The 26,202-nt window shown below is 36.2% G+C and overlaps 1 protein-coding gene across 2 annotated transcripts in view; it reads right to left on the reverse strand.

Annotated features, from left to right (window-relative positions):
* Positions 1–9,871: 9,871 nt before the first annotated feature.
* Positions 9,872–26,202, reverse strand: part of LOC114274210 (uncharacterized) — a 55,073-nt gene continuing 38,742 nt past the window's right edge. The window contains exons 4-6 of one of the 2 annotated variants that reach the window (XM_082916534.1): positions 12,411–12,537; positions 11,609–11,702; positions 9,872–10,091 (exon numbers count right to left, since the gene is read on the reverse strand). In XM_082916534.1, the coding sequence (XP_082772660.1) occupies positions 10,078–10,091; positions 11,609–11,702; positions 12,411–12,537 (235 nt within the window). In that variant the 3' untranslated portion in view covers positions 9,872–10,077. The remainder of the gene's footprint in view (positions 10,092–11,608; positions 11,703–12,410; positions 12,538–26,202) is intronic. The other variant, XR_014362266.1, reaches the window with a different exon arrangement.

Raw genomic sequence — 26,202 nt, forward strand, 5'->3', positions numbered from 1 at the left:
CGTTGTGTTGCACCTGGTTCTGGACCTGAGAGTTGTAGTTTCTGGCTCGAGCGAGCTTTTCGTGGCTCGAGCGGTCTGGGTTTTTCTTCGCTCAATCGAGAACTTCTTGGCTCGAGCGAGAGTTTTCTGTGTCTGGTCGCTCGAGCGACCAATCCTTCGCTCGAGCGAGGGTGTTTTATATCAGCAGACAGCAGCGTCTAAAACATCACTTTTTCAGTCCTTTTCTTTGATTAAACCCTAAATCCGACACCCTCTCTCTCTAAACTTGCACTCTCTCTAAGATTTGATCTCCCTAGGGTGTGAATCTAGCCTAGGGCCTTTGTTAAAAAGATAGAGGGCGTTGAGAGCTTCATTTTAATCTGAAAAAGTTTGGATTTGGAGCAAGTTGATCTTGGAGTCTTCATCTCCTTTTGGGCTAAAACTTCGAGGTAGGGATAACCTACTCCTCTCTATGGGTTTTGTCTTTAAATTTTGGTATTTTGAGATGTTGGGCTTGGTTTGGTAATTTTGTGAAAGTTTGGGGCTTTTGTGCAATTATACAAAAGTTGGGGTTTTATTCATAATAAACCTAGATGCATGTTTAGCATGAAAAAAAATGGAATGATTGCTGAATCATTGAAGAAAATGGGACCTAAGGGTTGAAATGGTAATTATGGAAAATGGCCTAATTACATTGCTTAATTAATTGGGATAATTAATTGGTGAGAAATGAGGAAATGAAATGTTGATTGAATATCCATTTGTGCATTTATTTTCTGTTTTAGAAATAACTGCTTTGGGCTATCGGTGGAGGATAGTCGAGATTGTTGTAGACAATGCATGATGATTAGGTAAACGGAAACTAATCAATGGAATGTGTCATGGAACTTGACGGTTGATAGAATACATTAATTGTGTGTATTGTGTGATTGTATATAGAACCAATGTGTTTATATACGTTATGTGTAGAGGAGGAGATAGGGGATGTACTCCGCGGTTTAGGGGAAGATAGGGGATGTACCTCTAAACCGGATAGGTATTGGGAGGAGATAGGGGATGAACTCCGTAGACAGAGCTCATATGCTTGTCTAGAGAAGTGAAGATAGAGCTCATATGCTTATCTTTGTGAAGTGAAGTGTGGATACAGCTTGTATGCTTATCTGTGGATATTGTTGATATACATATCTGTTGTAGAGTGTGGATACAGCTTGTATGCTTATCTGTGGATATTGTTGATATACATATCTGTTGTAGAGTGTGGATACAGCTTGTATGCTTATCTGTGGATATTGTTGATATACATATCTGTTGAGAATGTGGATATAGCTTTTATGCTTATCTGAATGTGAGATATAGTTTTTATACATATCTGTGGAAATGATGATAGAGCTAGCATGCTTATCTGTTGTTAAAGGGAAAATGAAAAGTAATTGGGACTTGTAAGTCGTTGACATAAATATGTAATTTATGTGATTGTATCAGTGTTGTCCAACTATCAATTGCTAATGTTTTAGTCATTGTCCATGGTTGGTTTAGTGTATTTCTACTGGGCTGTGGCTCACCCTATATGGGAATATCATTTTCAGGTGCAGGAAGCATGCCACCTCCAAGGACATAGCTGGGAGGCTAGTGGCGGGCATAGTTTTGTCGTTTTACTTTTGATGTATTACATGTAATTTCAAGCCAAGGGCTTAATGTGTAAACGAGTTAGAACTCTTCGTTGTAACCAAGTGTTAACTTGGAAAGCTGTAAGCCCGTAGGGCATTTTGTTATGAGGTTAACATGTAATACTTATGTAATGGAATTCTAATGAATGAAAGGAATGCGGTTAGTTTAAATGTAAATGCATGTCTTATCTGATGGGTTTATTGTTATTATTTTGAGGGCGTTACAGGGTAAGGGATGATGTTCTCTTTTTAGAGTTTCTTTCAAATGATTGGGTGTGTGTGTTGTTGTGGTGAGGAAAAACTTGGAAATTTGGGGGTTTTTAAAAGAAGGAAGTTGAGAATACATGATTGATATTGTTAATATATATATATATATATATATTACGTGCCAAGATGAGTAAAGAAAATGGAAAATTTCTTAATTTTATACAAATACATATATAGATGATGGGTTTCATAACATATAAGAATTGTTGAGATTGAAAGTTGTTGTCCAAATATTGCTATAGTCTTGAAATGACTAAAATGTTGGGAATGTATGAATTATGGAATTATTGTTATATATTGATGAATTGTAGTGAACATTTGGCTGTTTTGTGAAATGGCATTGAAAGGAGAAATGGGGATTTTGATCATTATGGAATATTTGTTAGAGATATTTTGAAAGTGGAGAAATATTATGTGGCATAGATAATTGTTGCAGCATTTCAAAACCTTGCATGTTATGAATATTGAATTGGGATTTGAAACTTACATTGAGAAAGAAATATTGTGAAATGAGAATTATTGAAATGTTTTGGAGTAAATACGTTGGTAAATCCGGATAGGAGGTGTAGATGAAATTGATTAAGTTGGCCTGAGTGTCCGTAGTGAAAGACCGAAAACACGCGCAGAGGAGGTACCACTTCCCTTCCAGTTAGTAACCGGTAAAGTGGGGTTTTGGTAATGTTAGTTATACCTACTTGCAGACACCAACCTAGGGATTACATGAGCTATATTTACCGCCCCTCTGAACTAAATTGTAAATTTTGAATCGTTAAGATTTTAAGTTATCATTGAACATGATGATTTTTCAAAGGATGTAAAGAAAAAATGTGATTTTCTTTCAAAAGCATAGCATGACATGTGCATATCATATTATGGAGCTTGTATAAAATATATATACTTTGTTAAGAATTTCCCATTTGGCTTTATACTCACCCCTATGGAATTTTGATGCAAGAAATGATGTGACAATTCCACCGAATTAAGGCATGGACATAGTTGTTGAGAGCATATGGCTCCCCTTTTGTTGTGATGTATTTTTGCTAGCCAAGGGCTATAATTGTATGGGTCCAAGAGACCATTTTTGTGTAACCGGGCTTAAGCCTTGAAATTTGTAAGCCCTTAAGGGCATTTATTTATTTTTGAATTTTATATTCTACATGCTATAGATTCATGTATTTGACATCACTGAATGTATAATTTGCATATGGTACAAACCTTATTGATCAATGATGTAAAGGTTGAGGAATTGCATCTTCTCTTATAATGAATGTTGATTGTGTTACTCATTTGATGTTATAAATTTTGAGGCATTACAATATCATTCTATTTTCTTAAAAAAAAACTCTTCTACGTTTTCTACATAAATGAAAATATACTAATGACTAATGTTATATTTTTCATCATGCAAGATATTCGTGGCAAACGAGACTCAACAACTCTTGATGTATAAAAATATTACACATTGATATTAATACATTCTTACATCAATAATATGCAAATAATATGCAATAGTGAATTCAATGTATTTGTATTATGAGGTGAACTATTAAACAAAATTGTATAATTACACAATTAATATCATACCTTCAATTGTATTAGGGGAATTTGGTTAAAATCACCTCATAATAAAACTTTAATGTGTTAAGGATAAACACAAAATGTTTTCCTTAAAAAGTATAACACATATCACTATTACTAAAATATACTTAGTGAGTAATTTAATATTTTAAACTTTAAAATAATATAACTTTTGATCTAGATGTCAGTTTTTAATAAAATTAGAATTTTTAGAATTCTCTCATCAAGACCTATCAAATAAGATCCATGTTGATTATGAAATTCTTAAAAAAAATTAAAAAAAAATATCATCGAACTTGACGTAAACAGTAACATGTTACTCTAATTCACAATAACATGTTATTCTGGTTCACAGTAACATTTTACTATTACAAAAAAAAACAGAGTACATTTTAGATGAACCAACTAAAAATACACATACACAACATTTTTAAACTTGCATAAAATAAAATAAAAGTGTTCCTCGTCAAAAGAGTTCAATGAGATATATATCTATATATGGGCAATATTGCCCAAGAAAAAAAAAGAAATTTTACTATGTACTTACTCAATTATGTACCTCCTCCTTAGAGGGTTTATGAAGCAAAATAAATTGGGTTGTCCTTTTCACCAAACAAGGGTCCAATGAAGGGGTTTTGACTAAATTTTCTATTGTATTATAGGTACAGATTATGAAAAATTGAAATGGGAACTTAATAGAAAAATATTTGTATAATACTATATATTTAAAGGACTTACTTATTGTTTATTGTTTAAGATAATATTGTGATCTCAACAATCTAGCTATAAATTAACATTTATGTTTATAAAAATTTTCATTTATCATTTAAATTCTTCAACCAAGTATGTATTCATTTTTGCTTAATTGTATTTTAGATACAGACCAATTTACCCATACAAGTCTCCATACTTTGTATACCTATCACATACCAATTTAAAAAACATGCATAATTACTATATTAATAGTTGATGAAAAATCACTTGGCACGTGTAACGCACATGCCCAACCACTAGTAATAGTAATAGAGAAAAGTGCAAAACGAAAGTTTCACTTTCATATCTCATTATGTAAAATGTTATGCATTATTTATCGAAGAAGACGAAGCAGTTGTATAGCCAACATCAGCACGTTGCCAAGGCTATACATGCCACTTGAAGATCCACAGAAGAATTATAATCTTTGCTTGTTGGTTGATATTTTCCTTTGAATTCTTCATCTACATTGTAATATTTACCGAGTAAGATCTTGAATGCCATGACTATTGTTTTCCAATTTTTTTTGAATTCTAGTAAGATCTTTTCCCATATGCCTGCCTTTAAACTTTCCTTCTGAGCTGCATAAAAAAGAAAAAGAAAATTGTAATATATATATATATATATATATGTATATATTTTAAATCTCCATATTATATCACTTCTTTTGTGGATATTTATGATTGGAGATATAATTGGAGATATATAGCCTACAAAGTATGGATGCTCTTAAAAAGTAGTCATATTATACCCGTATCGAATATTCGTCAATATGTATCAGATACTTGATGTTAATTTTGAGAAGTATTAAATACTTTTAGGGCACTTTATGTCACATATCCAAACTATTATGAAATTAAAATTGTAATAATTTTTGCATACTATTAAAGAATGATGGTTGAAATAAATACAAGAATAGTTTTATAATATTTTCTTATTTCTTATTGAAGAAGAAGATAGTGGACTTAAAATAATACTCTACTTTTTCCGATTTTATCTAAGTAATTCATCTATTAAAAAAACAAAAAGTGACCACTATTAGCTCTTAAACTAATATCTAATTCTGAAATAATGATTTCACAGTATTTTTTATAATTTTTGTTTCAACATACCATACCCGAATCTTAATTTTCTAGATTTTGTCATGTCGTTGTGTTAGTGTTGTATAGTATCCATATTTATGCTTCATATAGTATATAGCTATCCTAAAAACAGTAATAATAATAAAAGAAAATGTTAGCATATGGTATAAAGCATTACACCAAGGCCATGTTTGTTTGGGTGGACTGGATTAGCATTCCTATGACTAATAGTCCTAGGGGTACAAATCCATTGGATTATGTATCCTATCTTAACTAATAGTCAAGTTTAAAATAATTAGTCCGTACTTCAATTGTTTAATCAAACATTGGATTAGTAATTTTATTGGACTATTAGTCCAATCCCAAGCTCATGTCCACCCAAACAAACATGACCCAAGAGTATCAAAGAGATGCGAGAATTAAGAACACCCTCTCAAAAAACTAATCCAATCCATAAGGATGTACCAGAAAATAAATTTTTGTTACTTGATCAACACTATCGGGAGAAACAAGCCATTGCCACTCAAGTGTTTGTAAGGGAGTGGTCGAAGGTTCAACTCTCCCCAGAATTTAATCTAACTAATAATTGACTTTCGCAAATAAAAAAAAGAAATACAGAAACATCCACTTGAAAAGCAATAATCATGCTTTTAAGTCCAAGTTATGAACAAATGAACTATACCATTTAATTCTTTTATCAGTTAAAATATTTGAATAAACTTCATCATGGGGGAATTTTCGGACTCTTTGTAATTTACAATTGTTTCTCTCATAAAATGTTAGAAGACAACCTTCTCATTCTGTGGTTTGGCCTTGCAAGAAGCAACCTTCAGTCACTTACAAAGTCACAATAGGAATCAAGATTTTAAATAGCAGAATGAGGTGTATCGAGTAATACATATTGAGATTGGATGATGCAATTAGAAATTTTTTGAAATCATCAATTCCGTAAAAGGGATTTCTAACAACCAAGTCAGTTGTATTGGCTGTGAACTAGCCATATTAGCTATAAATCAGGTTGTGAATCGTCTATGAAACGATACAAATCGCAAACCAATCAATGCATATAATTTTTATTGCCACCAATATATTGGAAATTAAAAACCCTGTACGCATCAATCAACATACTAGAATGTATCAATATGGAAAAATAAAAAATCTATATATCACCCAATGCAATACAAATTTTAAATGGTAATACAAAAGACAATAGCCCTGTTTTGTAGGGCTTATTTCAGCTTTTAACTTAATTTAAGCTATTTTGGTATGTTTGATTCAGCTTAATGGTGTAGATTATAACTTTTCATAAGTAGAAAATGAGCTTTTTGGTTGAGTGGGGGAGGAGGTGCTTATTTTTTTCAACTTAAACGGCAAGCTGAATGTCAAGGATAAAAAGACTTAAATGCCCTTCACACTTTCAAGTTATTACAAGTCTGCCAGTTATATAAGCAAAAACACAATCATTCTCTCCCTCTCACGAAAGGAGATGGGCGATTTCTAGTGGAGAGGCGATTTCCGGTGACTCCGGAAAAGATAAAAAAGGAGAACAGAGAAGATGAGCTTGTCGCAGGAGCTCATCGCTTTCATAAGTAGAAAATGAGCTTTTTGGTTGACTGGGGGAGGAGGTGCTTATTTTTTTCAACTTAAACGGCAAGCTGAATGTCAAGGATAAAAAGACTTAAATGCCCTTCACACTTTCAAGTTATTACAAGTCTACCAGTTATATAAGCAAAAACACACTCATTCTCTCCCTCTCACGAAAGGAGATGGGCGATTTCCAGTGGAGAGGCGATTTCCAATGACTCCGGAAAAGATAAAAAAGGAGAACAGAGAAGATGAGCTTGTCGCAGGAGCTCATCGCTTTCATAAGTAGAAAATGAGCTTTTTGGTTGAGTGGGGGAGGAGGTGCTTATTTTTTTCAACTTAAACAGCAAGCTGAATGTCAAGGATAAAAAGACTTAAATGCCCTTCACACTTTCAAGTTATTACAAGTCTACCAATTATATAAGCAAAAACATACTCATTCTCTCCCTCTCACGAAAGGAGATGGGCGATTTCCAGTGGAGCGGTGATTTCCGGTGACTCCGAAAAAGATAAAAAAATGAGAGCAAAGAAGATGAGCTTGTCACAGGAGCTCATCGCTATCTATTCTCTCTCTTTCTCTCTCTCTCTCTCTCTCTCTCTCTCTCTCTCCCATCATGATCGCGAGGCAATTTCTGTGAACAAACCGGAGTGCACTCTCTCTCACGAACCAAATCTCTTCTCTCTCTCTCTCTCCCTCTCTTTCTCTCTCTTCGCGATCTCTCTTTTCTTTCTCTTTCTCTGTCTCTCTCATTGCGATCTAAAGAGGGAGCAAAACCCTAGCATTGTTGCCATCACCACTGCAAGCCATCTATCATGATCGACGGTGTTCTCTCGAGCATCGCGATCACGATGACGATCAACCCTAGCTCGCGATTAACAACCCTAACCAGAGTCACCGTCGTAGTGATCTCAAGGCAAAACCCTACGCATCGCAATCTGAACCAGAGTCGCTGTCGTCACAATCTACTGTCATCGTCTCTCCTTCTCTGCCATTCCAGATCACGGAGATGGCTAGGGTTGCAGACCACCAGTGGCGTATGGGTGAAAGAGGAGAGAAGAGAAGAAGAAAAAAAGAAATATTAAATGGTACATTTTTTAATGAATTAACAAATTTAAAAAATAACAATTTTTATATTATTAATTGTAATGAAAAAAAATATTGATATAAATGAAACAAAATACATGAATATTAATTGATATTAATTGTAATGAATTAATAAATTAAACAAAATTAAATAAATTGCACAATTTATTTCACAATTAATGAAATAAATTTTTTTAAATTAAAACTGAAAAAAATGAAAAAATAACAATCTTTATATCTTAGAAGGGCAAAAAAGACATTACACAGCAAAAAGCTATTTTACAGCTTATTCAATCAAACACTACTCTGCTGATTAAATCTATAATCCCACAGCTGCACGAAACAGGTTAACAACTTATGTTTAAAGCTATAATCTATAATCTGTTAAGTCATAATCTATAATCACTTTCCCACAGTTCTACCAAATGGGCCTAATGAGAAGTTGTTGTGCGCCAGCGGATTGCTGCCAGGTATTGCCACTGCTTTTTTTTTTTTTTTTTTTGGTTGAGTTGATTCATTGAGTGGCTCATAAAGTCAACTCAGTGGGTTGGCTCAGATTCTAGAAAGCTTGCAAGTGGAGAATTTGCACTTCTAGAATCTTGCTAAATATATTGCACTGTTGGTCTACAAATAAAACGTGCAAACAAGTTGGCAAGTTAATGCCATGGAAAAGTACCCTTTTGTCCTCAAGAATTGGTGTATAAATACAAGTGTTAGTAGAGTGGAAAAATCAGAGCAAGCAAGAGCATCAAAGAGCAAGCAAGTGCAAGAAAAGTGTGAGTGAATGTTAACTGAGTTTGAAAGTCTCCTCCTCCTCCATTGTTGTATTTGTTTGTTCTCTTGAAATTAGAATTCGTACCCGTAGACGTAGGCAATTTGCCAAATCACAAAAAACTTGTATGTTTGGTTGCTTGTTTTGTGTTTGTTTCTAGGCCCTGAGCATAACATTTTTATCATTTGAAGAGGTGAGGTAATATATTCATTAGCTTTTTTAATAATATTTTTGCAACAAGTAATATTACATAACCAAAAATTACTTTAAAAATTGTCAAAAAAATAAAAAAGTCATTATGCGAACACATTGAAGAGGGAGTTAGGGCTAGGGCTAGGGCTAGAGAGGGAATAGGGGCGACAATGTGGGGCTTGCTGTTAGCATTAGGGTTTGTACTATGTGGAGAAGACAACGAAGGGGCAAAATTTTCATTATGCCAACACATGGTAAAAATGTCATTTTACAACATTATTTGAATTCCATTTTAACGTGTAAGACAATTTTTGAATGAAAGATGTAACCATTTCACTATAGTACAAAACCGTAGGGGAGATTTTTGGCTATTTTTGAACGATAAGGCGGTAAAGTACTGCTGGCCAAATCACAAAGGAGCAAATTAGATTTTGTCCCAATTTTTATTACCAACATATATAGACTGAAATGTATTAATATTGAAAAATCTATACGTATCAATTGGTATATTTGAATGTATCAATGTCGAGAAATAAAAAAAAATCAATATGTATCAATGGATCAACAGTCGAAATCATAGGAAATACAATGAAGTTAGAAAGACCTGGTGACAGTTGCTGACCAGAGAAGTTGTGCATCTGTGGGTTGCTACTTGGATTTGTCACTATAATGTAGGCACCTGAAGAGATGAGATAATATATTCGCCACATTTTTTAATGATATTTTTGTAACAATAATATTACATAGCCCAAAAAATACTTACAAAAAAAATTTAGATGTGTACTAGATTCATTTCGAATGTGGACCATCACACTTTTCAGTCTACATGCATATAATTTTTGTCATGACCTGCTCCCGGTACCCTAGAGTCAGGCATCGTGGCCGACCAGTGACCATGGTTATCCAAGGCCGATAGTAGAACTAAACTGATTAACAAACAAATGGGGAAATAATTATTTACATAAAGGTATCAAAATATACATCAGAGCTTCTATTTATTTATAACAAAAAGGCTGTTAGGCCGACGTTTACAAAATGAAGAAATAAACTTGTACACAAAAATACACTGTGCGTCTATTCCATAGTCCCATTCCCCAAACAAGCCATGCACCTCCCTCTCTAATCATTATCTCCTGCAAATTGATAAACAACTTATAAGCATATTACAGAGTGAGGACTATTATACCGAGAGCATCAGGGTCATAAAATCACCATGGACAACTACTTATGTTAAAATTGATCAAATGATAAACATTTAAAACAAAACAGATAACACTTCAGATAATAGAATTATATTTCAAAAATCATATATATACAATATTTATACAGAACATATAACACTACCCACAGTGCAGAACAAAACAAAGGGTCACTTGTTGACCACATCACACTACCACGACACCTTGCCCACCCACCGTTGCCAGCTTTCTTTCCTTTTTATTTTATTACATTTTGATCCCAAATATATATAATAATTACACTATTTGCAAAATTACATATTATCCTAATTACAAAACCACATATATAATTATAAAAAAATTCTATTTTCTTCATTCATAATTGAATAATACTTATACGGAATTAAAAGATAATTAAAATTTTGGATTGTTACAATTTTTGGGCCAAATTATACCTATGGTCACTGATGTTTTACATACTTTTAAGAAACATTCATACATACAAATGAATAAATAAAGATAAATAAGCCCTTCATTACATTCTGGTCCTTGATGTTTTACATAATTTTTTTTAACAATAGGTAGAAGGGGTATAGGAGAAGGCAAGTTGCACTCAAAACGATAAGACCAATGTAATCATATCACTTTTCTAGAGAAGAATATATGAGACCAATGAGCCAGACTTAAGAAAGCAAAATATAATCAAAGCAAAAATTCATCTTAGCATGATATATATAATAAGGTCTATCGATCAACTTAGGTTTTGTTAATGTGATTAATATTGAATAAAATTAAAAAGGTTGAACATTCTTTATAAAATTAGTATTATAAAAACTGTACAATTATTTTAACAATAATACTATGATGACTATATTTTTGTAACCATGTTTTGCTTAATAGTTCGTGCTAATACTACATTGGTAATAAATATGAGTGGTGAAATCCATTAAACTAATACAATGTTGACAAATAAGACGGTAAACCAATTGCGATAAGAAAATATGATGTCAGTGTGGTTAGATAATTTTTCAAAAACTGTTTTTAAATGAGTTTTCATTATTTTTAGTGATTTTTTTAATATTTTAATCAATTCTTTGTAGTTTTTAAATACACCTAATCAAAATGCGTTAAAAAGTAAACAAATTGGCTAAAACATTAAAAAAATCACTAAAAATAGATGAAAATTCAAACAGAAATCTACGTGTATTTTTGTTCGGATTTTCGTTTGTTTTTAGTGAATTTTTTTTTTTCATATTTTAGTTAAACTTCTATTACTTTTTAGATGCATCTAATGTTGATGTATCTATAAAATAAAATAAAAATTTTAACTAAAATATGAAAAAAAAAATTCAATAAAGAAAAATGAAAACCCATTTAAAAATAATTTCTGAAAATTATAACCAAACAAAACAATGATTTCTTAACATTACTAATATTTTAAATTTCGTTAATAAACAAATGCATTTGTAAACCTGTCTTTAGCCGCTGCTTGAGTTCCTGTACTTCCTTAACATTTAGAAAAGCATTCCGCAGCTCATCATTAGTTGCTAACGCCTTGACCACATTCTACATACAAAGTGGGCCGAATAGATTTAGAGGACATAAATTGATGAAAAATTATGTTCATGACAATAACCGCTTAAAACTTTAAGCTCCTTATCACGTGATTAAATAATTCAAAAGATTATCAAATAATATTCCTTATGTTCTTTGTGTGTGATTGATTAAGGGTCTTTTATCATTTTTTTTTTTTTAAAGAAAACGATAGGCAAGTTGGTCATATAAATGATTCAAAGGGATTCAACAATAATCACTTTGGAACATGTAAGCATGATTTTAAATATCGAATGATATATACCAATACTGGCTGATATGAATTGTTCTTTTGGCCTTCAATACCGATACACTCTGGTATATCGGAGGGAATAAAAATCACATGCATGTCGACCAGTAAGTGATATGTATCACTTCATAGCTGATTTGTGACCCAATTCAGAGACGACAAGTCAGGCCGGTTCACTGCTATGCAGTTCTTTCCACAGCGGATGATTTTAAATTTTTTACAGCTGCATCATCCACGACCTCGGTTGTGCTATTTAAAACCTTGGTTGTGAGTGTACCTCATATCATTAATTTCTACTCATCATTGAAAGCATAATGCTTTTTAGGACGCGATTCAAGAGTTACTGCAATCCCAAGTGGGAAATGGATCTTGTCCAAGTGCAAGAGAAGAACAAATGTTTCAAAACACAGATTATAAGCAGAATAAGGCACCTGAATGGGTTTGACATTGTCCATCAATTCAAAAGATTTTTGAATAGTCATTCCTTCAACAGATTGCAGCTTTCCTAGACCATCAGGCCTCGAAATCAATGGAAGTGACTCTTCAGATTGAAAAGTACTGCACACGGTGTATATGATAGATATGATTAAGATCAGAAGCATCCATATCCGAACTAGGCAAGGGAACCCAAATAAACTAGTGCAAAACAAAACCACACTCCGAAACATTTCTTATATTCTCTGAATGTATAGAAAGTTGTATATGTAAAATACAAGAACTATTGAAGAAAAAAAATTTTTTTTTTTTTTTCCAGCAAAAAAGAGCACTTTATTGATGAAAACTAAAGGGGGAGTGCAAAAATCATCAAAGCTAAACAATTCCATCAAAACTAGGTTGGCACAGGAAAGAAAGCCCTATCATATGCAAGCACCACCCAAGAACAAAAAAATGGTTGGAGAGGATCCAACCAAAAACAACAAAAGAGAAACCACCAAAAGCAACGCAACAGAGACAATAGCAACAACAGAAATACCCCGGGACCAAACAGACAATGCATAACAAAGAAGATAACAACTCTAAATCATGAAGCACTAGGGTGCAACTAGAAGAAAGCCCAGATCATGTACTGATATTCTATTCTCTCCATAACTCTTCTATTTCACTCTCTTTGGAATATTGTAATACTTTGTTTCTCTCCCTTTGCTATATTGTAACACTTCGTATTAAAAAGGGGAAATAATGCTATGATAATCATATTATATACCACAAATGGGGAAGTGTTACAAGAAATAAAGAGGTTGGAGGATTGGGAATCAGAAAAATCAGGGAAACAAATGATGTCTTTCGATGAAATGTGGGGGAGATTGGGCACAGAAAGGAATGCTCTTTGGAGGAGAATTATCTGCAGCAAATCAGTCACTGTGAAAACAAACTGCCTTTTTTTTGGGTACATCTTCATACAATTGATCCAGGATCTGGAAAGATGTCATTGCAATGGAAGGTAGGTGCCCTACTTTGTTTAATTTCTGTGTCAAATATTGAGTTTTCTTTGGATGATGGTAGTGTGATGTCTTTTTGGAATGATAAATGGACTGGATCTAATTCATTGAAAGATTAGAGGAATTCCCAAGATTATTCAGTCTCTATCTTCACAAGAATGAGTCTGTGAAGTCTTTTGTGGAAAGATGGAATAATGGATTGGAAAGGGAAGTATTTTTTAGGAGAGCTTTACGACCTTGGGAAGAGGTGGAGTTTGTGGTTTTTCAGAATCAACTATCTCAAATGCTGTTGTTCAGTGCAAGCAGACAAGATAGGTTGGAGTGGAAAGCTGACTCCTCAAGTCGTTTTTCAGTTCATTCTCTTTATTGGTTTGATGATTCGCTTGGGCCAAAGAGGAGTATCATGTCTTCGATTTGGGGGTAATATTGCCCCTCACACGGTACACTTTTTTGTTGGATAGCATAGAACGGTAGAGATAAATGGAGGAATTGTTGCTGAAAATTGGAGTAGTTAATGGCCCGAGCTCAGGTCTTTGCCATTTTTGTGGGAGTGAACTCGAAACTGTTGATCATATTCTTCTCCTTTGTTATAGAACCTCGAAGATTTGGGTGGCGTATATTGATTGGTGGGGAATGGTGTGGCTTCCTAGGTCTGTCAGATCATTGTCATCTTGGTGGCAAGGAGCTGGTGTTAGAAAGAAGGTTAGTGCTATATGGGAAGTGATTCCATTTGCAATTTTGTGGATAATTCGGAATATTAAGAACAAGCTTGTCTTCAACGATACACAACCCAATTGGGATCTCATTCCACAGCTTATTAAAATGAGTGGCATTTTGGGTCAAGGATAAAGCAAAATTTAAGGATTGCTCCGTGAACGATGGTTAAGCAAAATTTAAGTATATCACCTTCCAAACTTTACATTGCTTCTTTAAACTTTTTATCCTTAAATAATTCTAATTCCTCAATTTTTAGACTTCACCATTTAGTTTGTGGGTTTTTAATATGTTTTAGGTTCCAATTTTGCTCATTAAGGTATATATCTATTAGCCTATGTTGTGATGTTAAACTCTCTTCAGGGATAACCCTACAAGTTTTACATATTAAGTGGTATGTTTTTCTTATAAGAAATAATCTATTTGACTCTTATTTGACCCATTTTAAAAAGTTAATCATTGTTCTTTCTTTTTATAGAATGTGCTAGTTACTATAAGATCAAATACTACTACGAAATCTGTTAGAATATAATATGTAAAATGTTGCTTTAATAATTAGGTTAGTATAATAATTAGTATGCTTTAATAATGTACCTTTAATAATGTTGTTTGGTTTGTGCTTCTACTTTCGGTTTGTAATTGTTCTCCCTCTCCTCTATAAAGGAGAGAGCTCAACACACCATTAAAGACATCAATCAATAATACATACAATTTATTCTCTATCTATCAATTTATTTTACATGGTATCAGAGCAAGGTTAACAACCTAGTCATTCTGCTTCACCGGCGGGCGGCAGTCTCGCCTTGGCCGCCCGCCGGACCTCTACACATACCTTCACTCCGCTGTCACAAATTCCATAACTGAACCGAAACTCCGCCTTCCTCCGCCGCCGCCCATTGCTGCACCATGTGCGGCTCCTCCGTCAAAAGACGATCTACCATGTCTGAACACCTTCAAATTCCAGCTTCAAGCTCTGTTTCAGGTGTAATTATATTCTGGAACTGGCAGCGCTAAGTTGAGTGTTCAGACTCTGTTCTTAAGTTTGTATAGTTGGAATTTTGTGGCTAGTTCCACATTGCTGTGTGTGCTGTTGTCTGTCTTTTTTTCTAGTGGATCACTCAACTCAGCTTTATGGGTTCCCGATTCCCATCCCATCAGTTGAGCCATGGCCTCTATGTCTCAGGCCGGCCCGAGCAACCAAAAGAGAGGCCTCCCACAATGACCTCAGTTGCCATGCCCTACACTGGTGGTGATATAAAAACAAAATCTGGAGAACTAGGGAAAATGTTTGCTATTCCTGTTGATGGCTCCAGATCGCGAAAATCCGGACCTATAAATAATGCCCCTTCAAGGACTGGGTCCTTCGGTGGTGCTGGTTCGCACTCAGGCCAACTGATGACCAATTCTGTGAATCGAGTTGGTTCTGTTTCTGCTTCTGGGGTTTCTGGTTCTGCTTCTCTAAAGAAGACCAATTCTGGGCCCCTTAATACGCATGGGGCGGCATGTGCTCTCTCTCTCTCTGGGGTGATCATTGACAGAGATCATTGATGCTGCACGGTCTCTCCCTCTCTCGTGAGGGAGAAAAGGAGAGCCTGGAGCTAAAGCTTAAAACACATGCTCACTATTCACTTGCGAAGAAGCCCCGCTTTCTCGAGTTCTCACCATTCCACAATTTTGAAGTGCATAGTGCTGGTGGGACCTCCCACTAGCAAAAGCAAGTTATAATCCTAATTACCCTCTCTCCACTAATACCTTTTATTCTTATTATTATTATGAACAACCTCAGAACCCATGTGCTCCTTGATCCCTTTTATGACACTTTCTTTATTTTATTATTTTATTTTATCTTTTAAAAAAAAAAAAAGCCACCCACGTGGGCTTGTCCTCTCTCTTTCTTCCGTTTGATTTCCAAATCTATTATTTTTATTTATTTTCTCTAAACCCCTTTTTTAATCTCTTTCAAATACCCATTTTTATTTTATTATATACTCAACATTCCCATCATTCTTTTCCCCACTCCAATATATTATACTAGCCTTCATTGATTCCACGGGCTTCCACCACTTCATTTTATTTATTATTATTATTCTTATTTTCACCACCACAAAAAAAAAAAACTACATTCATTCCAGTTGATTTTTCTACATTACCACACCTCCCATTCGAGTTTGCAAAAACACACTTGTTTTATTCATATCAGGGATTCACCCCGCTCACCATTCCAAACCCAACACACACACAAAAAAAAAAAACACAAAAAAAAAAAAAAACAAAACAAAACAAAACAAAACAAACACCAAAACATTTGTTTTCTTTTCTGCAGACGGCCACCCACCGACCTCACTTCCACTACTCTGCCGCCGGTCTCTTCTTTTTGCCTCCGTCCTGGGCGGCTCTTGACGGTGTTGCCTCCGTGTTTCCCACTCCACTGGGCACGATCACTACTCCCTGCTCCTCCACTGCAGCATATGGCGGCCCTCCAAATCAGAACATAACGGTGGCCTTCCGCTTCAGCTCCTTATTTTCCGCCTTTAGCATACTTATCTCTGCTCGCGCATCCTTATACATGCGCTGGAGCAGAGCCAGTTGGGCGTTTAACTGCTGCACCTCATTTGTCCTACTCTGCAGCCGGTGCGACAAGTTTGTGACCGCAGTCATGGTTTCAACACATGACTTCAAAGTATACTGATTCGCCTCAATATCTGATTGCGCTGCCATTCTTTGCCCCACAGACCGCATAGGAAAGGTCAACGGAGCAAACTCAGGGGCGCTTGGTTGAAGTTCACGGGCAACCGCACCAGTTACCTCTCTTGTGGACTCGTTGAGGTCGGGAAAGAGAGTGAGCAGACTACGGGACGAAGAGGCCATGTTATGGGTTGCTGAGTGTTTCAGAGAAGGGTTGGTTACAGAGTATTACAGAGTATCTCTCTCAAGACAACGAAGAGTTTCTCAGAGGTTTTTAGCCAGTTTTTTGTCTTAGCCTCTGCCTCAGCCTCAGCATCCGTCTTGGTTAAATAGCCAAGGCAGACACGCACATCGTGCGCCACTTGACGCCAGACGACAAAACAGGCGCGCAAGCCAATGTGGTGACGTGCCTCGCCATCATGTCCGGCACATCTTTTTATGACTTGGGCTCGCCTTTTGATGGCTCGCCTTTTTATGGATTGGGCACGCCTTTTGAAAGATTGGGCACACCTTTTGAGGGTGCGACTTTTTAAGGGTCCGACAAGACTCTGTAAACTGTCCCGACATTGATTCCGGTTAGCTCCTTCATGGGTCCGACAAGACTCAGTAAACTGTCCCGACATTGATTCCGGTTAGCTCCTTCATGGGTCCGACAAGACTCTGTAAACTGTCCCGACATTGATTCCGGTTAGTTTCTACAAGGGTCCAGCAAGACTCCGTAAACTGTCACAACAACTGTCACAGCATTGTCTGCTACAACGGTCCGACATGACCCCATAAACTGTCTTCTACATCGGTCCAACACGAGCCCGTGTCTTCTACATCGGTCTGCCATAACCATACAGTCTTCTCCAACGGTCTGACACGACCATACAGTGTCTCCTATCCATTTTTTATTTTTCAGATTATTTTTCTGTTTTGTTACTCTCTCCAAACTCAAGTTGGTTGGTTCCTATCCTCCTTGAGTTTGAGGGGGGCTGTTAGAATATAATATGTAAAATGTTGCTTTAATAATTAGGTTAGTATAATAATTAGTATGCTTTAATAATGTACCTTTAATAATGTTGTTTGGTTTGTGCTTCTACTTTCGGTTTGTAATTGTTCTCCCTCTCCTCTATAAAGGAGAGAGCTCAACACACCATTAAAGACATCAATCAATAATACATACAATTTATTCTCTATCTATCAATTTATTTTACAAAATCTAAGATGCCCTCTACGGTCTTGTTTCAGTTACCAAAACCATATCTACCATGGACCTTCTTGTACTCTTACTTACCTACATGACTATTGAAATATCCACTTACAATTATCTACTCCTGTATAGATATTTGTTGCATTAACTCATCCAGTTATTCCCAAAATTGTATTAGAAATATATTACACTCCAATCCTATTAGGGGTGCATAAGCGCTAATCACATGAATTATACTTTCCCAAATTACAAGTTTAATTTCCATTGTTTTGTCTCCTATTCTTGTAATTGTTACTACCTTACCTTTAAGATGGTTCATTACAATTATTACTACATCATTTCTCTGTCTGTCTTTTCCAGTATGGTAAATTTTATACACAATAATTTCTACTTCATTAACTTTTTCTCCGACATCGTTACAATTTAGTTTCTTGTAAACATCCTATACTAACTTTTCTTCTCATTATAATATTTACTAATTTAAAGGGGTAACCATTGGTTCAAGGGTTAAGACTAGTTATGGGTTCAAGTCTTGGGGCCACCACTTTGTGTATTATACCAAATGTTAGGTGTGTACTCAATCTTTCTCCTCCCAAACAGACATTTATGTGTACTAATTGGGCATTGTCTTTTTTAAAATAATATTTACTAATTTCATAGTTTTATTTATTAGTATTCATATATTCCACATTGTTAATCTATACCTACAATCTTGGACTAATTTATTTACCCGTGCTTGTTTAGTAAAACCCAAAGACATTGCCTACATTTTACAGCACCTGAGCACTGACACAGTGCCCCTTGCCCATTTTGTGAAACACTTAAAGGCAAGAGCAATGAGTTACATACAAGTAAGGCTACAAACAGATTGAGCCAAGCTTTGGGATGTTAGAGCTCAGCTTGTTGAAAATTTGTCGAGCTTAAACTTGACTCATCTAGTATTTCTAAAACTCAAGCTCGGTTGAAGTCAACTCAATTACTCAAAATAGCTGAGGTCAAGCTCGAGCTTGAAAATAAAATCAAAACTTAAATTAACATGTAATTTAAGAGAAAAAAGAGAAGATTATGTGCAAAATATAATTAATGCTCACATTGTTGTTAAGTTTTATTAATCAAATATGTAAATTTGCAAAAACTCCAAACATAAATATAGAAATAAATTAAATTAATGAAAAAATATTATTAAAAATGAATATTAATTTATATAACTTTATGTTCACAAGCCTACATGAGGCAACCTTTGGGCTACTTGAGCTCTACTCGATTAATAAACGAACCTAAAAATTTTCCTCGAATTCATTCATTTAGCAAACGAGCCATATTCAAATGACCTTTAAACTACTCGAATTATTTATTTATGATATTATTAGAATACAATCCGTGATTATACAATCGTGTATTTCTTGCCTCAATCAATGTAATTCCTTGTTTCCTAATTTGTAATCTTGTTTCAATATATATATGTGGCCTAACATCATTGAAAGGTAAACCAATTACACAAATCATCTTGGTATCAAAGCCAAAACCCTAGCCCATCCTTCCCTACCCTCATCTCTCTCCCTGTCAGCACCACCCAACCACATACCATCACTGTCAGCATCCCCCCTCCAGCCAGCAACACCTTCTCTTCCTGTCAGCAGCCTCTACAGGCCCAGTTGGCCTCACCAGGCTGTGACCCAGCCACCGACCAGACCATCCAAGGCCTTTTTCGTGTTGTTCAAACCACCTAGGGTGGTGTTCGGACCTCTAGCAACCCTTTTAGGTGTGATGTCTCGTGTTTTGCCCTGTTTTAGGGCCTTGTGCTGATGTGGTAAGCACATGTTAATTATTTTCTGAGTTTTGGGGCTACAAGTGTCCTCGGTAGCATCCTTTGGGTCAAGCCATAGCTCCAGCTGTTTCATTTGATTTGTATTAGCCATTTCTTTGGCCGTATTTTTGTGGGTACTTACCTTTTCCTGCTACGCATCATGACTGAGACTTCTGAGAAATTTGCAACCATTGGGGGCGTATTACCACAGTTGCTTCTGCTGTTGCCCCTAGTTTCGATGTTTCTATCACATTACCTGCTTCTACCCATCGTATTTCAAGCGTGGTGCTCAACGGGAAGAATTTTGCTACTTGGAGTCATTCTCTCCGTCTCTACCTTGGGGTTAAAGACAAATCTGGTTGGCTTCCAGAGACTGAGAAACAACCACCTGACAAAGACCCTAAATGGACTGAATGGGATATTGACAATTGTACTCTGTTGGGCTGGATTTTTAATTCTATGGAGTAACGTATCTATAATATGTTCATGTATTACAATATAGTCCCTCGGCTTTGGAGTGCTCACTCTCAGATGTATGCCCACACGCAACATGTCTCCCAAATTTTTGAGTTTTGTGCATCCTAGGAGGCTTTGGGTCTTTCAGTTTCTGAGTTCTTATCTTTAGTCACAGTGGGAGGAATTACCATAATATGGTGATTTTCCAGTTTTTGATGGGTTTAAACCCTAAGTTCGAGTCTCTTTGGATTCAGATTTTAAATACACTCCTATGTAGTCATTATATAAGGCATTTGGTATTCTTGATAGCGAAAAGCGTCATCGCCAATTGGTACAACCATCCTCATCTCTAGTCCTTGTCTCTTCCACTAATCAGATAACTCTTGCTGCTCATTCTGCCTCTTGCCCTCCTACTGGAAAGGTTACTTGCCATCACTGTGGCGAGACTGGGCATATTAAGGCTCGTTGCTTCGAGATTCATCCCGAGATGAAGCAATGTTTTGCTCGGAAACACCCTTGTACTGCCGCTATTGCTAATACTACTAGCTCAACTGTCTCCTCTAGCCAACCGGACTTGCATCAGCTTCAGTCTCAGATTAGCTAAGAAGTATGGACATGGATACGCGACATGACACAGATATGACACAAGACACGCCGACACGTTAATTTTCAAAAATGCAGGATACGACACATGAGGGACACACATGAAATATCTAATTTTGTATATTTATTATATTATATGTTATATATATATATATATATGTGAATATATCATTCAAAAATAATAAGAAATGCAATACGACACTTATTCCTATAAATTTATATGATGTTTGTTTTATTATTGTATCTTAAGTTGTTTTATTCAAACTTATAATTAGTTTCACATGTGTCTAATCGATAGACATGTGTATTTAAACAATAGACATGTGTGTCCTTCAAATATCCAAAGAGTGTTCGAGTCTTTAAAATAAATTAAAAAAATAAGACACGTTTTGAAGAGTGTCGGACACGTGTCGAGAAAGTGTCCAAAGAGTGCTGGTGTCCGACACGGATATGTCACCCTCTTAGAAGTGTCTGTGCTTCTTAGCAGATTAGTCATCTTCAGGATCAGCTGGGCTCACTTACCGCTCACTCATCTGGACCATCTACATCCACTGCTACCTTGGCCACAGGTACTACTGCCTTTTATATTCAGTCTACCGCCACTTGGGTTATAGATTCTAGAGCCAATGATCATATGACTGGTGAGTTGTATGTTTTTTCTTCTCCACTTGGGTTATAGATTCTAGAGCCAATGATCAGATGACTGGTGAGTTGTGTGTTTTTTTTTTCTCCAGTTCATAGTGTTACCCAATCTATGTGTTTGGCTAATGGGTCTACTTCTCATGTTAGTCATAAGGATAATGTATCTTTATCTCCTACTATTACTATTTCTTTTGTTCTTCATATTCCAAAGTTTGCTTATAATTTATTATCTGTTAGTCATCTTGCCAAATCTCTTAATTATGCTGTTATTTTCTTACCTACTCATTGCTTATTACATGACCTGAGTTCAAAGAGGATTTTTGGCAAGCGCTATGAGCACGACGGACTTTACTACTTTGGAAAACCACCTCCTACTTCAAGTTTGCAAGCCTCTATTTTACCAGAGGAGTGTTATATTTTTTTCTCTTCAAACTTCAGAGTTGTGGCATGCTCACCTCGGACATGCCAATTTTCAATATTTATGTTTATTATTTTCCTCTTAAAATAAAAGTAGCAAACATCATAAATTTCACTGCGTGGTTTGTGAACTCTCCAAGCATACTTGTACTAGTTATATACCTCGTTGTCTCGTGCTCCTAGTATGTTTGATTTGATTCATTCTGATATATGGGGCCCTTTTCGCCAATTACTACTTTTTCAGGGCATCGTTACTAGTGACATTTATTGATAATTATTCTCACTACACATGGGTTTATTAACTTAAAAAGAAATATGATATTTTTCCCTTATTTACACAATTTCTTCAAATGATTAAAACTAGGGATGTTCAACAAACCAAATCACCCGACACAAACTCGAACTAACCCATGAACACCTCTAATTAAAACCTAGTTTCACAAAATTGTCCAGAGTATTCGATCTGATAATGGTGGGGAATACATCTTTGATTCTTTTTGCTCCCACCTTACTCAGCTTGGTATTCTACAACAACTCATTTGTGCCTACACCCCTAAGCAAAACGCGGTTGTTGAAAGAAAGAATCTTTATATCATGTCAATAGTTCAGTGTCTTCTTTGCGGCATGCATGTTCCCAAATCCTATTGGCACATTGTTGTTCTCACTATTGTGTATCACATAAACAGGTCTTTGAGTTAAGCTCTGAAGGGTTTGGCTCTTTTACAGGTCCTTCAATCCAATTGCAATTTATTTTCAATCTTGCCTCGTGTTTGGTTGCGCTTGTTTTGTCCAAAATCGTAGCCCTTCCCGTACTAAGTCAGATGATAAAACTATTTGGTGCATATTTCTTGGGTACTTCACCTTTTCCAAGGGTTATTGGTTTCATGCACCGGTTGATCATTGTTTCCATCAATCTATCGATGTTACTTTTTATGAAGATCTTCCTTTTTTTTTGGTACTAACTCTCTTATGCAAGCTTCTTCTTCCACTGATCCAGTTGGTGACATGTCTTCTTTAATCTGTCATGTTCCATTTTTTACTCCGCCACTCTGAGTCCCCATTCGACTATATCGCCTATCGGGTCTTCTACTCCTCTTGCTCCTCCCCTCAAGACCTATTCTTGCCGTCTGCATGCTCCATCACCTCCAGTTTCCCGTTCATCTCAAGATCCAGCCTTCAGGTAATGCTTCTCCCTAGTTCCTGATTCTCCACCCCCTCCTTCACCTCCTCAATATCCCCCTCGTATTTGTCTTCCCCCTGATTGTTATGGTTGGCTTAGCAGTACTAACCATACCATTTTCAATTTTTTGTCTTATGTTGGCCTTGCAAATTCTTACCGTTCTTTTCTTGGGAAGCTTGAGTCGACCTCCATTCTTCACTCAATCTCTGAGGCTCTTTAGAATCCCCATTGGGTTGAGACTATGCAAACTGAAATGGTGACTGTAATACCCCTGTTCCGTAATATGTTAATTGGTCCTTACATAATGTGATTATGTATTTTGATATGATTTGGTGTTCTACTAGGTGAAAATATGTGGTTTGAAATTTTATCTGTTCATCGTAGGAATATCTGTTTGAATAGTCTGCTTTGGAAAATTAATTGAGGGCCTTATCGGCCACGGAAACCGAAATTGATTACGCCATTGTGGTTGGCATAATTTTTAGAGCCTACGGTGAAATTTAATTGGAATTTGATTCTGGTCAATTTAAACTGATTAAATTGATAAATTAAGTACCCCATTATTTTATATTAAAATATTTGTTAGTGGGGCTTGTTGTATATTTGTATTGCACTCTCCTTTAGCCCTCTAAAAAAACTCAAAATCTGAGTTAGACAATTGAGAGTGAGAGAGAGGCCGGCCATGGAGAGAAAAAGGGAGAGATTTGTGTAATTTGGGCTCAAGACTTGGGAATTTGAAGATCTAGCTCAAGATTTGGCTAGAGCTTGAGTGTTGAAGCTCTTAGGTAAGTGAATTCATGGACTCTTACTTGTAATTTGTAAGTTCAAAGGTTGTTTGTGATCAAGAACATGTAATGAGTTGATTTTTGTTGAGCTTGAAGTCTTAGAACTCATGCATGTAAGAAATTACTTTGAATTTGCATGTTTGAGCTTGAAACACATGATTCATGTAGAGTTTTGGTTAAAGCTCATGTTGTAATCACCATTTGTACCATCTAAGTTGAGAATGATGAGCATCTCCCACATGCATGTACAAATCATGGGAGTATAAGTCTTGAATGTTTGAATTTGAGCATGTTGATGATGGGTTTGAGATATTTTGGGACATGCATGTAATCCATGTAATTGAGCTTTCCTAATGTTGTAATCTTGCATTAGTAGCATGTTAGCATGTGTAAATGTGTAATTTGAACCATTGCATGCAAGAAATGTGGATGGAAAACCGATTTGGAGCTCAAGAACACGATCTGGGAAACCCAGATTTTTGAGGTCCGCTCGAGCGGGGTAATGGCCGCTCGAGCGGGAAAATCGTGCTCCCAGCATTTTTGCAGAGTTGGATGTCCGCTCGAGCGGGACACTCCACGCTCGAGCGTGGATTTTCGTAGACAGGCCTTCAGCTTGAGCGCTCTATCCCACGCTCGAGCTCATCTTTCGTGCAACCAGTACTTCTGCAGGCCTTAAGGGTCCGCTCGAGCGGAGAAGTTTACGCTCGAGCGGGGACCCTGTTTCCTGGAATTTTGTTCATGCATTCTGTGATTCGTTTTCCGTTCCCTTTCACTTGTAAGCACTCTTAGGCATATGTTAAGCATTGTAAATGAGTTAATGAGATAAGAACAAAGCCTAAAGAGGTATATGTGAATTAAAGAACGGATTGAACTGTTAGTGACCCTTTTGTATTCATGAAATGTGTAGGGTCAAGCTCCAGGGCGCATCCACAAGCCGATCACTGTGAGTAATATCAATATTTGAAAACTTGTCAATGTCCAATTGTTATTCCCCTATAAATATTATGAGTTGTTAATCGGGATTGTGGACAAAAGTCTGACAAGAATAAATGAATGAGTGGGCCAAAGGCCGTTTTGACATGAAAGAGTGGGCCGAAGGCCGTTTTGATAAGAATGAATGGGCCAAAGGCCGTTTTGATAAGGATGAATGGGCCGAAGGCCGTTTTGATAAGAATGAATGGGCCGAAGGCTGTTTGATAAGAATGAATGGGCCGAAGGCCGTTTTGATAAGAATGAATGGGCCGAAGGCCGTTTTGATAAGAATGAATGGGCCGAAGGCCGTTTCGACATGAATGAATGGGCCGAAGGCCGTTTTGACATGAATGGAAATCTGAATGGGCCAAAGGCCAGAATGTTTGGAACTACAGTTACTTGACTTGCATTTCGTATAGTTATATATATATATTTTGTTGTTAAACAGAAGTATGAATTGGGCCCAAGGCCGTTTGGAGCATGTTGTTCTACATATTGTTATGTAACTGTTATATTTGATATTATTCACTGGGCTATCGCTCACGCTCATTCATGTATTTGTAGGTGAGCCAAGGGAAGTCCAAACCCAGCCCCAGTGAAGTCTGCTAGAAACAACAGGAGTTTTGGGAGAGTCAGCCTTGTGCCTCGCGCATGAGACCATCCTTGCCCTTTCACTATGTACCTATGTTTTGTCTTGTTGGCAAGGACCTAGTGCATGTCTGTACATAGTCTGTTATAGGTTGACTCGTTTTGGACGATCCTGTCTGTAATGAATTTTGTGAAACCGTACTTTTGATGTGAGTTATTAACGTATCTGAGTATGGTTTGTTTGATGTGCATATAAGCACGGCTCTATGGACAAAGTTTTTAATTTTGCTTCCGTTTGGCCCCCATTAACTCTGTTAAAATACGTTCCCGACAGTTTGAGGCCGTAGGTAATCTCACGATTACTGGCCGGTTACGTCCTTAACCCACGGGGGCGGGTTCGGGTCGTGACAGAGTGGTATCAGAGCACGAGTTAATAACTCACACACTTGTCCAAAAAGAGCAATAAGCGTCTAGATAAGATCTAGGATGCATTCATGTGATAAGTGCGAGTTTGGAAGCATTGATTATATGCTTAAATGTTTTGTTATGAATAATTATATGTGTAAGTTGTGAACTACTTGCATTACAAATTATCTGGAAATGTGTGCTCCTTAGTGTATGTGTACTTGTGTACCTTTGGTATGGAATATAATGCAAGTTTAATCAGATGGTGAGAACCAGAGGTGATGAGTTAGAGGAATCCTCTACTGCCAGACTGGACAGAATGGAAAGACTGATTC

This window comes from Camellia sinensis, chromosome 2 (genome assembly GCF_055761805.1).
Source record: "Camellia sinensis isolate YWXY chromosome 2, ASM5576180v1, whole genome shotgun sequence".
Taxonomy (NCBI): Eukaryota; Viridiplantae; Streptophyta; class Magnoliopsida; order Ericales; family Theaceae; genus Camellia; species Camellia sinensis.